The sequence below is a fragment of the Peromyscus leucopus genome, chromosome 1, assembly GCF_004664715.2.
Source record: "Peromyscus leucopus breed LL Stock chromosome 1, UCI_PerLeu_2.1, whole genome shotgun sequence".
Lineage (NCBI taxonomy): Eukaryota > Metazoa > Chordata > Mammalia > Rodentia > Cricetidae > Peromyscus > Peromyscus leucopus.
Window position 1 is genome coordinate 45,184,259 of NC_051063.1, and position 14,661 is coordinate 45,198,919.

At 44.1% G+C, this 14,661-nt stretch overlaps 1 protein-coding gene across 5 annotated transcripts in view; it reads right to left on the reverse strand.

The window, feature by feature from the left end:
• Positions 1 to 14,661, reverse strand: part of Myof (myoferlin) — a 148,587-nt gene that overhangs the window by 72,057 nt on the left and 61,869 nt on the right. For 3 of the 5 annotated variants that reach the window (XM_037206600.1, XM_028882900.2, XM_037206609.1), the window contains exons 10-19: positions 14,562 to 14,592; positions 13,920 to 14,035; positions 13,052 to 13,178; positions 10,719 to 10,822; positions 7,699 to 7,767; positions 7,555 to 7,598; positions 5,904 to 5,986; positions 3,515 to 3,553; positions 1,933 to 2,057; positions 540 to 656 (exon numbers count right to left, since the gene is read on the reverse strand). In XM_037206600.1, coding sequence (XP_037062495.1) covers positions 540 to 656; positions 1,933 to 2,057; positions 3,515 to 3,553; positions 5,904 to 5,986; positions 7,555 to 7,598; positions 7,699 to 7,767; positions 10,719 to 10,822; positions 13,052 to 13,178; positions 13,920 to 14,035; positions 14,562 to 14,592 — 855 coding nt within the window. The remainder of the gene's footprint in view (positions 1 to 539; positions 657 to 1,932; positions 2,058 to 3,514; positions 3,554 to 5,903; positions 5,987 to 7,554; positions 7,599 to 7,698; positions 7,768 to 10,718; positions 10,823 to 13,051; positions 13,179 to 13,919; positions 14,036 to 14,561; positions 14,593 to 14,661) is intronic. The other 2 variants (XM_037206602.1, XM_028882902.2) reach the window with 1 other exon arrangement.

Below are 14,661 nucleotides of genomic sequence, written 5' to 3' on the forward strand. Positions count from 1 at the left end.
GGTATTTCTTTGTATTTACAGAGACAATAGATCATTAGGTCTTGGATATAATTACTGGATTAGCTCTTGCTGAGTTTATCTCATGATGGCATAATCAGGAGTTGGTGACAGTAGGCGCTGGAGGGAGCAGTTCACAGGGACTGTGAGATCCTGGCCTCTTTCTCTGTTTCCCCCTTTCTGCTGTCTGTCCACAATGAAGAAGTCCCTCAACACACTCCTTCCCTGATGCTGTTCTGTCAGTTTGCACTGGACTATACAACCATGGACCAAACCCATAGAAACAGGGAGCCAAATGAATCCTTCTGACCTGAAGCTGTCTAGGTTCGGTGTAATTTTGGTTGGAGTGCCAAAGGTTGATATACCTATTAACATCTCAATGGCTGAAACAAGACTCATTATCTTCCTAGGGCTGCCATGGATATATCAAGGGAATGTTGGAGGGACTTACTATGAAGCAAGTCTTTTTCCAACTCTCCCACAGGTAGCTCTTAGTGCCCCCAATCCCTTCCATCCCACACAACGTTCACACTGACATTTACCTCAACAACCAGAAGGTCATCATTTGAAATGGGCTCAAGCTTCTTTTCTGGTGGTTTCTTCTCAAGGAAAGTGGTCAGTTCAACCAAGATCCTACCTCTGTAGGCTACTCCTTCTCCCTGAAAGGCAAGAACACAGGATTGTCCCCATAGGCAGGAACTGCAACAGAAAACACACACACACACACACACACACACACACACACACACACACACACACACACTGTTCTCTCCATGGTCCTAACCCCCTAAGTGAACCAGCTAGCATTTCCTACTAATCTAAGTCCTTAATATCTGAAGGAAGAGCCATTTACTTTCAAATGGATTCCAAATGATGCCAGGGCAGAAAATGGCCTTATCTTGACTAAGACCAGAGGTTTTGAAGTCATGCTCTGGGTCTGGAAGGAGTCCCTTAAGCAGGGTGGTGAGGAGAATAAGCTCAAAGTCACCTCCATCTCAATTCATCAGAACAGCCCTGCATTTGTGTTTGTTAACTTGGACCTTTTTCTCTTCTTCTCATAATAAAGAAACCGACATGTGGCAACTAGGAGTCTCAGAGTGGCCAGGAAACAAAGGATGAAGATGCTCTGGGTATGCTAAAGTGCAAGTCAAGAGTGGATACTCCTCCCACCACACTCGGCTGTGGTTGCTAATAGCATCAGCTGGAGAGAAATGAGAGGTTCCCAATTCCTCACTGTCTTTACTGTTCCCTTCCCAGGGCTATTGATAATCCTTTTTTTTGTTTGTTTGTTTGTTTTGTTTTGCTTTTAGTATTGGGGGATAATCAAAAGACATTTGGCTTCTACTGTAGTCAAAAGAGAATTCTCCATCAGTGAAATGAAGCCCAAGGACAGCATGGTGTCTCCACAGTCGCGTCACTGCTGATCCATGGATGGTCACTGGGATGCAGCGGTGCGATGTTGTTCTAGGAAGCCAGCCAGCACTGGTTGCTGATGGTTCCCACCGATGTGAAGCTGAAGACTGGATGGACGTGGGTGTGCCGCTCGCCCCATACTTGATTACTTGGTCTCCAGAATCTGTTTCTTTTCTTTCCTTTTTTAGACAGAGTCTTGCTGTGTAGCTCTGGCTGGCCTAGAATTCATTATATAGACTAGGCTGGCCTCGAACTCACAGAGATCCTCCTGCCTCTGCCTCCTGAGTGCTGGGATTAAAGGTGTGTACTACTATGCCCAGCCTTCCAGGATCCTTTTCTATTCTTTAATTCTAAGTCTTAAGAAGTGTAAGACTTCTCTCCTTTAACACTTTATCAGCTGAATGGTAGGTCTGTGTTGGGGTGGGGAATGTTAGCGCCCGTACATGAAATGTTTATTGCTATTATAAGAAGGAATCCCATTAACCAGTGCCCGGTAACCACAGTCTTCATTGAGAAACTAACCTTCCCTGTATTCAGCTCATCATAGGGATCTGGGAATCCCGTGTACTCTCTGGGGCTTCCGTAAAGGTTCAAATAACAAGGTCCAAATGTTGGGACAAAGCCCACCTCTGTCTCTCCTGTATTTGCTGAGACATAAACATCACCATTAGATTTCAGGTCTTTAACATTTCAAACCATGGAAATAAATATTAGTTATTAGTCAGTTAGGTGAGATGAAGTTTTTCCTCTAGTTTGTGAATTAGCTGTATTAGTGAAAATTATGAATACTCTGGGACCTGCCATATTTCCATTTTACTATTCACTGTAAGATAATAAACAAAAAATTGAGATAATTCAGAAAACTTATCTTTATGAAAAGAACACTATTTAACAAAAGAATCATAAGTTGGTCTTCCCATTTTTTGCAAGTTTATAACCGACATTAAATATTTTGTCATATTTGGAGTAAAAGATACTGTTTTAAGAAGTTATTTAAATGATGTACCAGATTTACTTATATATATATATATATATATATATATCTCCCATAAGAATGTCACTTAACCTTAAGTAGTACAGTAGGTACATTAAAAATATGCTGAAATTTTAAAATGATATCCGGAAGTGTTAAGCAGGCTGTCATTCACTGCTTCCTCTCTCCGATGATCATCTGATAGGCTCTGTCTCTGCTACTTGGACTCAGCAAGATTACCCCTCAATAAAGGGTACTGAGAACAATATAAGGAAACAGCCAAATCCAGAGGAAATCATGGGTGACCACAGGGAATACAAGAGCTTTCTTCAACAGTCTGAATACCTCCCAAGTGGAAGTGGATTTTTCTCCAAAAAACAGAGTTAGGAACATTCTTGGACAGTACATGGAGGTCAAATTTGGTTCTTTTTATTTTGATTTTATGTCTTTAACACTCAGTGGAATAGGGCCAGGGTGTTGGTTAGGAATAAAGGATTGAAGCAGAGAGTCTTAGAAAAAAAATATTTATACAAGAAGGTTGCTAAAGCCAATGCTTCTCTAACTCAGAACCTCATCTATTAGAGGAACACGAACATCTGTCTTAAGAGAACTGTGGTGGCCAACACGGGGCAAACTTGCAAAAAATGGCGAGCACTGACTACACAAACCGAGGGACATGTTATGATATCTCCTATTGGGGAGGCCCAAAAAGTGGAAAGTACTTGTATCTTCCAACCTAGAGATTCACATCAGAAGTGGGGCAAAGATACATCACACGTCATTAGAATTATTGACTTAGTAGTGCCCCACGTCTCTACCCACTGAACATAAACCGTAACAAAAAGTAGTGTATCTCACAAACAGTTGTTTGCAGTCAAGCCGCACAGAACGGTGTGCATCAAGTTGAAAATATGAAACATAGCACAAAGGCTGGCTATCAAATTTACTTTAAGTTTTTAGCCATGCAGGACAAGCACCCACCACTCATGGAACATTCTAACTCTAGGAAAACTGTATTTGAGACAGTGAAACATCAATGAAAAGGTTTTAAGGCAATGAATTAATATATTCTTAGTAAGATGACAGTTGATAGGTGAGCTCGAGAAGACAGCAAAATTACAAAGCGTAAACCTGTGTATGATGCAGCCCCAGTTCCCGAAGATGAGAAATCTATGTAGTAAAAACATGATTGGTTAAAAACAAGAGAAACGTGGACAGTATAAAACACACATCGCAAAGTTAATGGGATTCTGTGCTGAATAAGCCGCTTAGCAACAGCAGCGAATCCCCAGCTCACACCCAAATCCCATGAGCCTTTTGAATTTATACTCGTCTTACCAGTTAAATGTCAGCTGGCTCAAAGCTTTGGGACAAGTGGTAGAACCAGCACATGTGAATAATCCAAATTCACCAGCTCCAAGGAGCCCGCATTTGAGAAGAGCTGGCTCCCCACAGCCATAGGAAGCGGGTGAAGTTAACGACACAGCATGCTCTTAATAAAACATTTACATGTCTTTAGCTGGGCCCATGGCCAGAGAGTGCAAGTTAATTTGGTTTGAGGTAATATAAGCACACAGCTGCAGTTAACCCTGGATTATGTGATGCAAAGCATGGTTTGTTTCTTTGTGTTCATGGAGTCGGGGGTTGGGGAGGCATGGGGTCGGGGTGGGGAGGCAGCTCCTTGTTGTTTTGAGACCCTGAACCAGGTCACCTGCAGGACCGGTAATGGCAAGAATTCTCAGCGAAGGGCGGTGAAACTGCCTGTAACAATTTCTGGGTTTGGTTTTGATATTATCACGAAGTAAAATGCTCTCACCAGTATCTCTTTGAACCACTACCTTTAGATACTATTTAGTGACTCCCTACTTAACAAATGGATTGGGTTGCTTTTACTCATTCTCTATACAGATGTGGCCCCTTTTAGCCTCTATTGGTTTTCTTTAACCTAAAGTGGGTGCATTCATGTTGCCCACTCAACAAAAAGAGGCCCTGAGCACACCTACCCTTCCTCTGTCCACTTTTCATCTCTACGTTCTGTGCTTGTGTTTTACATTTGAGAAGGGTGATGATATTTATGTTCTGTTCAGAGTTAAGGCTGTGGGTTTTAGAAAAAAGAAAATAACTAGTTCTTATGTTTTAGTAACCATTTTAATACTTGTGTTCTGCAGAGAAAGGGGCCATGATTCCATTCCCTTTGGTGAAGCTCCAGTCATATGATCCCTTCAGCAGAGAATGTGCAGGTGGAAATCTCATTCTGACTTCAACTGTTTGCTTAAAATAATGCCACACATGGCTTTATATTTGGCCCATGCATTTCCATTAGTTTTCCCTGAGATTTATAATTGCCTTTCTTTTTAACGTCTCAAGATCTGAAATTGGTGCCTTTTTTTAATCTTATCTCGAGGACCTTCTATCTTCTTGACATTGGTTGGGATTGATACTATTTATTTGTTATTTTATGTGTTTTGCCAGCATGTATATATGTGGATCACATATGTACAGGGCCTGCAGAGGCCTGAAGAGGGCACCAGAGGCCCCGGAATTGGGGTTGCGGATGGTTGTGAGCCACCTTGAAGGTACTCGGAATCAAACCTGGGTCCTGTACAATAGCAGTAAGTGCTCTTAACCACTGAGCCATCTCTCCATCCCCATATTGATGTTCTTCTTAAAACATAAAATCAGGACAAAAGGAAACCCCAGTTTCTCAAGACAAGGTTATATTCCAAATTACTTCACGTTATTCAGTATGTTTAATCTACCGGCCCTTGGGAAACCCAGGCTGCAGGTATTACTCCGCTTACATTATTTTTTCTTATCATTTTAACTGCTTTCCTTCTCTTCACTTCAGTCCCTGGGTATGCACCAAATTGTAGCAACAGGTACAATAGTGTGTGGACACTATACTGCCGATCAGGACAATTCTAAAACAGGTCCTGGCCAAAAGGGTTTGGATGCGAGCAAGAAACCTAAAAATATTTAAATTGTCATTTGCTGCCATCGTTAATCATTTTGCTGTTTATCACCCAAACATCACTGGCTCTGCTCACTGGACTCACTGTGTTTCTGTTGGGGGTGGGGTGGGGGTGAGGAGGGGGGTGCTGGGAGGCTGGCGGGGTAGGCTGAGGGGATACTAGGGATTGAGTGCAGTGCTTTGTATTCTCTAGGCGCACACTCTCCTGACTAGCTACACTGCCGGCCCTATCTTTCATTTCTGTTTTGAGGCAGGGTCTTGTTAGGTCTAGTTGCCTAGGCTAAAACGAACCTTCCTATGTAGCCCAGACAGGCCCCGAACATGTGATTCTCCTGTCTTAGCCCCCTCTGCAGCCAGGGTTACAGTCCTGTGCCATCAGGCCCAGATACACTTGCCTTTTAAGACATCAAGCCTGTCCCCAGGTAACCACCTTGGTTCATGCTCACTGTATAAGTACTACTCCCTAACCATGAAACTGTTGGAGCACCTTGGCCCCTTCTTTTCTAGAAGCTTTGGATCCTGTCTCGCTCTGACCCACAAGGGACTTACCTTCCACTTCTCCCCCAGAGGCGGCAATTTTAGAGAGGTATAGGTACGTTGTCCCAACGACATCATTTTTGGTAAGCCGGTCCCTGTGTGAAACAAAAGGTTACACCTTCTGCCTGTGAAGTTATAGCCTCATTGCAATCATCTTTTTTGTTGTTGTTGTTTTGGTTTTTTTGAGACATGGTTTCTCTGTGCAACAGCTCTGGCTATCTTGGAACTCACTTTGTAGGCCAGGCTGGCCTCTAAATCACAGAAATCTGCCTGCTTCTGCCTCCTGAGTGCTGGCATTAAAGGCATGTGCCACCACCGCCCGGCTCATTTCAATATTCTTAACAGAAGAGTTAGAAGAATGCTACCCAGTGGCCTCCAGTCTTAATGTACTTAAGGATTATGTGGAAACTTCCCATCCTCATCCACCCAAGCTCAATTCAAGAAACCTTGGCTAGTGTCCAGGAGTGTACACACAGCCCGTGAGTCCAATGCTGATGACTCTCCAGCCTCTCTAGAAACCCTGATCCAATCTGACCGTTCATTCTGCTGCCATGAAGCTGAGGATCCCCAGTGTCTTGAAACTTTTACATGAAAGAAGGGGACATTTTGTCCTCAGATCTCAGCTGCAGCTCTCAGCTGTGATGTGGTCACACTGTAAGTGTTGCTCTCCACACCTAGGATGTCATCTTGCTGTGGTACCAATAGGGCCTTCACATGAAAGTCAGACGCATGGGACCAAAGGAGAAATGTGGGGCCCCCAGGCAGCATGTGAGCTCAGCTGTGTCTGGAATCACCAAGTGTCTGAGAGTAAGTCACCTGGCCTCTCTGGGCTTCATGACCTTACTGTCAAGGGAAGCTGAGAGCAGTCCCTGCCCCACAGAGTCACCATGGAAATGATGATGACGTTTGCCCATGCTTCTTCCTCAGAGGGCTGAGGGCTGCCATTTGAACACTCCATCCAACAAGCACATTCTATGAGTGGTCTTATGACGGCCAATTGGTTCTGAGAAGTTGGTCTAGTAGGAAGACTTCAACAAATCCCCTCCTTCCTCCTCCTCCTTCCCTTTTTTTCTTGAGCCCTGGTCTTACTATGTAGCCCAGGATGACCTAGAACTCACAATGCTCCCCAGCCTTTTAAATTCTGGTATCACAGACATGTGCTATCATGCCTGACTTAATGAAAAAAAAATTTGTTTTGCCTTTAGGTAAGCAATTTTATTGATTTTTCCCTTCTTATAATAACAAAGATTTTTTTTTTCAGACATTTTGGTGGTTCTTCCTAAATACCAGTCTATTCTCTTTCTAAAACCTATTTTGGACAGACTAATGAAATTAAAATTCCTGATTTCTTACCTTTGAGCATTTTTAGGTGACTACCTCCCTAATTTTGTTTATGAGCAATTGAATCAAGATATCCAAAACATTTCTGAAAAACCTTTTATATTATTATTATTATTATTATTATTGTTGTTGTTGTTGTTGTTGTTTTTGTCATTGTTTTATTGTGTTTTTTAAAGAACCCCCTACCACCCAGTTCCAGGTTCAGCTTTCTTATGAAAAAATGGCAAATACACCAAATGGTGTGAGTTAGATCACCTAAAGCAATGCACTTGGTCCCCAAATGCTTAACTCTAATACTGAATCCAATACACCGTCAACTCACCAGTCATATACAGTTAGTTTTATTTTCTCACACATGGAGGGAAACTGTTAAAGTGAAACAGAAAAAGGTAATTATTTCTTCATTCACTCACTAACTAATGGAGTCAACATGCTTAGTTTTTTATGAAAGAAAAGAAAGTCAAACCTTGATCTGAAGATTGACAATTTGATTCCATTCGGGGTTTGCATTTCTCTCAATTATATTGGTGCAAACCTGCAAAAATCACCAAAGAAAACAGTAGACAGCCACATTTCTAACTGCTGAGAGCTTTTCATGTGTGTGCCTACAGCTGTGACTTTAGCAGTCTACTTATTCGTTATATATTTAGTAACCTGTAAGTCCTTCCTCCGTCCCTCCCTCTGTCCCTCCCTCCATCATTCCTCCCTCTTTCCCTCCCTTCCTTGCTTCCCTTTCTCCCCCCTCCTTTCTTCCTCCTTCTCTTCACTCTCCTCCTTTCTCTCTCTTTTCCCTCTCCTCCTTCTCCTTCCTCTCTGTCTTCCCTGTCTCCCAACCCCTCCCTTTTTGTCTTGGTGACAGGGACTTAACCAGGGTTTTGCACATACAGAGCACGTACATCTACACCTTAGGCCTGAAGTTTATTTTTTCTGGCAACAAGTGTGTAAAATATGACAAGGGTTTGAGTTTAGCATTGGCCTTTGTTTCTCCTGTCCACCAAAAGTTGTTTTTTATCCATGTCTTCAAGTTTTCACTTACTAGATGTCTAACCAGTGAATGTAACAGGAACTGAGGTTACTGAGCATTATTATATACTATTTGATAAGCACCTCATGGTTATTAATTAACCAGTCCTTTCAATCCCATTCACCAGCTTCCTGTCTACTCCTGTCTCGGTATTTCCAGTCACTCAGTTGCTTAGGTTACGGTGAGTCAGTGAGACATCCTTCTCCCCTCCTCCCCCATCCCACCCAACCTGTCAGTAAATCCTGACATTCTTCCTCACATACTGGACACACGTCCTCACAAGCATCTGCACTTGGCTCCTCACTTCCCTTCCTGCCTCCTGACTCTTACACCACTCTATTGTGTTCCCCCAGAGTTCCCTTAGAATGCAATTCAGAGCTCTCTCTGCCTCACAAAGCCCTCCCTATCCACCCCTGCTGACTGCACATCTCACTTCTCCTTGCTTGCTTTCCTGTGGTCGCATAGGCTTTCCTTCTCTGCAAGGATGCTTCTTCTTTCATGGCCTCTCCCATTGCTCCTGTCCCTGCCTGGAAGCCCCTGCTCCTTAGAATCTCTACACATCTAGGCCTCTGCTCAAATGTTACTTCTTCCAAGGTGTGCCACCTGGTAATGTCACTAAGTACCCACCCCCCCAACACACACACACACACACACACACACACACACACACACACACACACACACAGATACACACAGACACATGCATATACACATCTATCACTCGCTGTCACTTTGCTTTCTGTGTGGTTCTAAGCAACCACTAAAATCGTCCAGTTCTTGTTTGCTTGTTTGTTAACTATGTGACAGTTTCATAGGTTCCCCTCAAGCTCACAAATTGAAAACCTAGTACCTATATGCCTATGTGCATAGTGTTTGGAAGTGGGACCTTCGGAGAAAATTAAAAGTGACGAGGTCATGAGAGTGAGGTTCCCATGATGGCATTAGTAGCTTTGTTAGGAGAGGAGGAGACTTTGACTGTCACATGTACTCTCTCTTGTCATGTGGCCCTTCTGCCACAGTACAGTGCAGAAGAAGGTCCTTACAAGATGCTGAGCACACATCCGTGCTGTGCTCCTGGACTTTCCAGCCTCAAAGCCACGAGGCACACAGGCTTCTACTCTGTACATTACCCAGTCTTGGGTATGTTGTTCCAACAACAGGAAACAGATTAAGACAGCCAGTGTCTTCTAGGCTCTGTGAGAACTATGGCTGGCCGATGTACTCATTTCCACGTTCCCAGAACACGAGACGAATTACTTCTTAAACTAATTAACCAACTCAACGATCCTATGAGACCATTAGCACTCACATTTACAGTTTAGGAAATTGAAACTATCGGAGTTAAGTTAGGGAGTGTGGCTGACTGTGGAGTAAAGTCTGCAGTTCGAATCAGACTTCATCTTATCCCAGGGGCAGGGGCTTTCCCACTGCATCATCTCCAGTGACCCTCTTAGGAAATCCTATCCAGTCACACGTGTTTAGAATTCTTGCATTCATAACTAACTAGCTCCAACACAAAGAAGGTGCTGGCTCTTCATTCCTGTAACCATCCAGGACATGCCATTCTATGAAATGAAAGTCTCCGCCTTTGACCATCTCTGTGGTGGATATGGTCTCCCTTATACCAAGGGTCTCTCTGATTTTTCCAGAGCTCTAAGATGAGGCTTCTCAGCTCTACTCTCCTGTCTCAACAACTTGTTAGGGCATGGAAGGCGAGAAACCTGATAGGACCGAGAAGTCAGGAGTTGGGGTGTCCTTGTAAGCTTGATTGTCCACTTGACTCAGTCTAGAGTCATCTGAGAGGAAAGTCCTTTCACAAACTACCTACATCAAACTGGCACGTGAGAACGTCTGGGGGGGGGGGACTGTCTCGGTTGTTAGTTGACGGAGGAGGGTCCAGCCCACTGGGACAGACAGCACCGTTCCCTGAGCAGGTGATCCTGGGCGTGTAGGAAAGCTAGCTAAGCATGAGCCAGGGAACCTGAGCCCGTAAGCTGTGTTCCTGTGTGGTTTCTGTTTCCAGTTTCTGCTTGAACCCCTGCCTGACTGCCCTTAATGACGGGCCCTGATCTGGAAGCCGAAACAAACCCTTCCCTCCCCTAGGTGTTTCTAGTCGGAGTGTTTTATCTCAGCAACAGAATGGTTAATAGCTGGCTGGAGGTTTTGCTCAAGATTACGAGAATAGCTGAACCTGAGAAATAACTACAACAGTCCAGTGGTAGCTCTCACTGTTCTAATCTTCAGAAGGCAGGATTTTCTAATTGAGTCGACGATACCTTTTACTCCCAAAAACAGGCTGTGGAGAAATCTGGCACAGCCAGATTCAAATAGCCCATCTCACTGCAGGGTGGCCCACTGGCCGGAACTACTTACCAAAGATAACCAGGAATTCACTCCCAAGGAAATCATAGCACTTCAAATGTCTGTTGTAAGAGATGCACACATTTAGACCACATACAAACCTTTTTCCCAGCAAAGGAGACTTCTACAAAAGGGTCCACGAGATTTTTCTTATCTGCTGTGCCACCAAATATCTCCTTCACTGTCTGTGAGAAGGCATCATCCACTGGAAAGGAACAGGTCACATGGCAGAAACCAAACCTACTCTCTTCAAACAATGAAGTTAAACATTTCCCCAACACGTCAAAAGAACTTTAAGAAGAATTGTTCTCTGGGGTGGCAAGCATGAGCCACAGAAACCCTCTTTGTCTAGTGGGAGGGGGAAGAGGGAGATGAAGAACATGTTTTCTCCCTGGAAGTTTTCAAATAATAGAGTGCCTTGAAAAATAAACTGATAAATTATTATGTTAAAAAGAATTGATCATTCATGAAAGAAAAAATAGGATTCCAGACATCCATTTGGTTAGGGCAAGAGGCAATTGTCAAATTCAGGCCTTCATTCAATCTGGAGAATGTGTATCAGGTCAAAATGATACAGGCCCAATATGATGTTTTAGAGAAATGCAAGAGAAGTCAACATATTCATAAGTCAGGCAGTTCTCACACATCAGCTCACTACAAATGTGGGTGGCTCTGTTTCATCAAACTCTAAAGTGGACAAAATCAATTGAATGGGCCAGTGTAGGAAGAATGATGTGATGCTAAGTTTAATCTATTGAAGACATTTTTGAGGGAAAGATAGTATGGGAACATTCTAGCATCTTTGAAAGGAGGGAAGAGTTCCTAGGAAAAGAAGCAAATCCTGAAGATGTGAATGGTCTGTGCTGCCACCTGGGGACTTGGGAAAGAGTCCTGTGCCCCAGAGCCCAGCAGGGGAGACAGAAATGATGCTGGCTTGGCAGTGCTAGTCAGTGGTTGGCTTGGTCCCTACAAGTGAAATCTCTGTAAGTCCTTTGTTTTAAAATGGTCAATCTCTCATTAAACATGTCTCATAATAGGGACAGACATAGTTGTTGAGACTTGACTGTCCTTTGCTCAATACCTCTTAAAATATGTTTACTTACTTATTGTGCATATATATGTGCATATAATGTGTGTGTGTACACGTTTTGTATGTGAGGGCACATGCATGCCGTGACACGTGTAGAAGTCAGAGGACAACCTTAGGTGTCTAGCTTCATCTTCTAACTTGTGTTTGAGGTGGGGTCTCCTCAGCTGTTTGCTGCTATGCTGTGTACTCCAGGTTAGTTGGTCCACCCAGCTTCAGGGGCATATCCCTGTCTGGCATCCCATCTAGTTTTAGGGGTGCTAGGCCTGTACAAGCCACCACATCCATCTTTCACCTGGGTTCTGGGGACCTGAAGTCAGATCGTCCACCCTGCAGAGCAAGGCACTTTTGCTCACTGATCCATCTTCCTGGTCGCTGCTCAGCCATATTTAATAGTTCAATAGTAAACACATTTTTTGTTATAGAATTGTACATTTTCTTTAGGAAAAAAAGGTTTATAGGGTCCAGTAACATGTCTCAGTAGGTAGAGGCACTTGCCTCCAAGCCCTACAATCTGAATTCAGTCCCTGAGATCAGTTAGGTCCAAATCGGGGTCCCAAAATGGCAGTTCTGGTGACAGTGTCCTAAAAATAGAGGGATTTAGCCATGTAAACGGAAGGACTGTTAGTGGGTAACAGAGGCCTAAAGATGGCTTCCTGTTTACTAGGAGCTTCCCTTAGTCCACCTTCTAGATCACCCACTTCGGGTAAGGACATCTAGTTCTGGGTCAATCTGAACAGCCTGAATCAGCTCAACGACCTCACCCTGCTTCTCTCTGGCCCCCAAGGGAGAGCCTTGGCAGTCTGGTCCCCAATAAGCCTTCCTTTCTCTCCATGGAGTGGTCCAGCTCAGTGGTTTCACTGCGCTCTTGCTTACAAGGCCCACATGATGGGAGGGAGAACAGACGCCTGCAAGTTGTCCTCTGATTCCATGTGTACTGTGGCACATGTACCTATGCCGCCCCCCCACATACATGCACACACACACACACACACACACACACACACGCACACATACATGCACTAAATAGAATGGGGAAAAAAAGAGGTTGGAAGTGCTGACTGCTTATCTTTCTCTAGCAGTCTCTAGAAGGAAACAGAACACGGAAGGGAGAAAGGACAGAGCAGAAAGATCAAAGGCAGGCACTCAAGAGGGAACATGGATGAGCAATGGCTGCCCAGCAGCTGCTCAGAAAGCGTTCCGTGGGGCCAGATGAATGGAAGTAAATCCAAGAAGGCCTTTCAGAGGGGACCTACGGACGGAGCATCCATCAGCATTCAGAGTGAGTCCAACATGTACCACCTCAAAGACTCCTGAAACCCCACGTGTGACTAAGGCAGTACATACTCTGGGGGATGTCCTCGGCGCGGTAGATCTTCAGCAAGAAGGTTACCCACCGGAGGGCTATGCCGGCCGGAAGTAACAAGTTGCTCTCCACGTCATCACTATCATTATCACGATCTCGTTTCTCAGGCTATCAGAGACACGCGGTTACATCACACGTATAAAAAGAAGCATTTCCAAAAGAAACCAAGCTATTGATGCCCAGAACGGTCTCCATTATGGTCTCTAATGTCTGGAGCTTAAAGGTTCACCCACTGACTTTCCTTCAGCCTTAAAGCCTCTACAACATCAATGCTTCAGTGTCTCCACATCCTTCTGTAGTCTCACAAGCACCCATGTTAAGGATGTGTATATATTTCTGTGTTCTGGCTTCTCTCTGGCCCATTCCTGTTCCTAGTTTCTAGATTTCTCAGAACTATCGCTAACCCTTTGGGTAGAAGGCAGTGATGAGGTAAGGAATCCTTGCACAGAAGATGGGTTCGAGTCTCTCCAATGATGCAAGGCGATTACTAAACACACACACCTTATTCCCAGATGCTGTGGTGCACGCTTGTAATCCCAGCACATAGCAGGTGGAGCAGGAAGACCAGAAGTTCAAAGCCAACCTTAGCTACCTAGCCAGATCTGAGGCCAGCTTGAGCTACACGAGACCCTGACTCAGCACCCCTGTCCCCTAAAAGAAAGCCTCACAAACGCTAGGGAGCACCAAGAAGGAAGCTGAGCTACACTGGTAATCAGTGAGCAGAAAGGACGGCTTCCTGGCATCGGAAGAATCCTGGGCAAGGGTGACAGCTTGGAGGCTGAGCTCTGTTTCACAGCCCGCTTGCTTAGTTCCTTTTTAATAACGGAAGGCAGAGGATGAGGGACTCACAGGAGGTTCGTCACCGGTCCCCAGGACAAACATGCTGACTTTCATGTAACCTTTTGCACCCGAGCTGGCATCTTCTGGGTCATTGAGAAGAAGCCATTTCCTCATGACAGCATGGCCTAACACAAAGGAACAAAAGAACAGGGACATTCTAAAGGTGTGCCGGCAGGTCTGTGATTTCAACCAATTCCCTGATCAAGTCCACATAGCAACATCTCACGTTCATTCCCTACCCACACCTTAGACCCACCCTCCTATCCTGGTGTGTGACTCAAGCAAGACTCTCCAAGCTCTGTAACACTTTCACTATTTGATCTTAGTAAGATCAAGAGACCATCACAAAACAAAGACATTACCTATTAATGAGTGTTAAAATAAAATAAAAATAGATATCTGTATTCACCTGCTATTATCTATTCTCATTCAGCATCCTCCCCATCATAGAAACAGTGTTTCCTTATTCCTGTGATAGATTTGGGGAGTATGCCTCTATGGAAGAGCTCTTTCCTAGTATTTATAAAGACCTGAACTTAATCACCACCATTGAAAAGACATTTCTTCAATCTTTGAGATTTTCTTAAGCTCTAGAATTTTCTTCAGAATTAGGAGTTGAGACTTCAAGTTGATAGGAAGGACATTACTTACCAGGTTCATCGTACACAAATCCAACATCAATCTGGGGGAAAGTTAAAAGCAAGTTAAATAGATCTTAAAACTAGTCTATTCATTTTAAAGAAAACAGCAT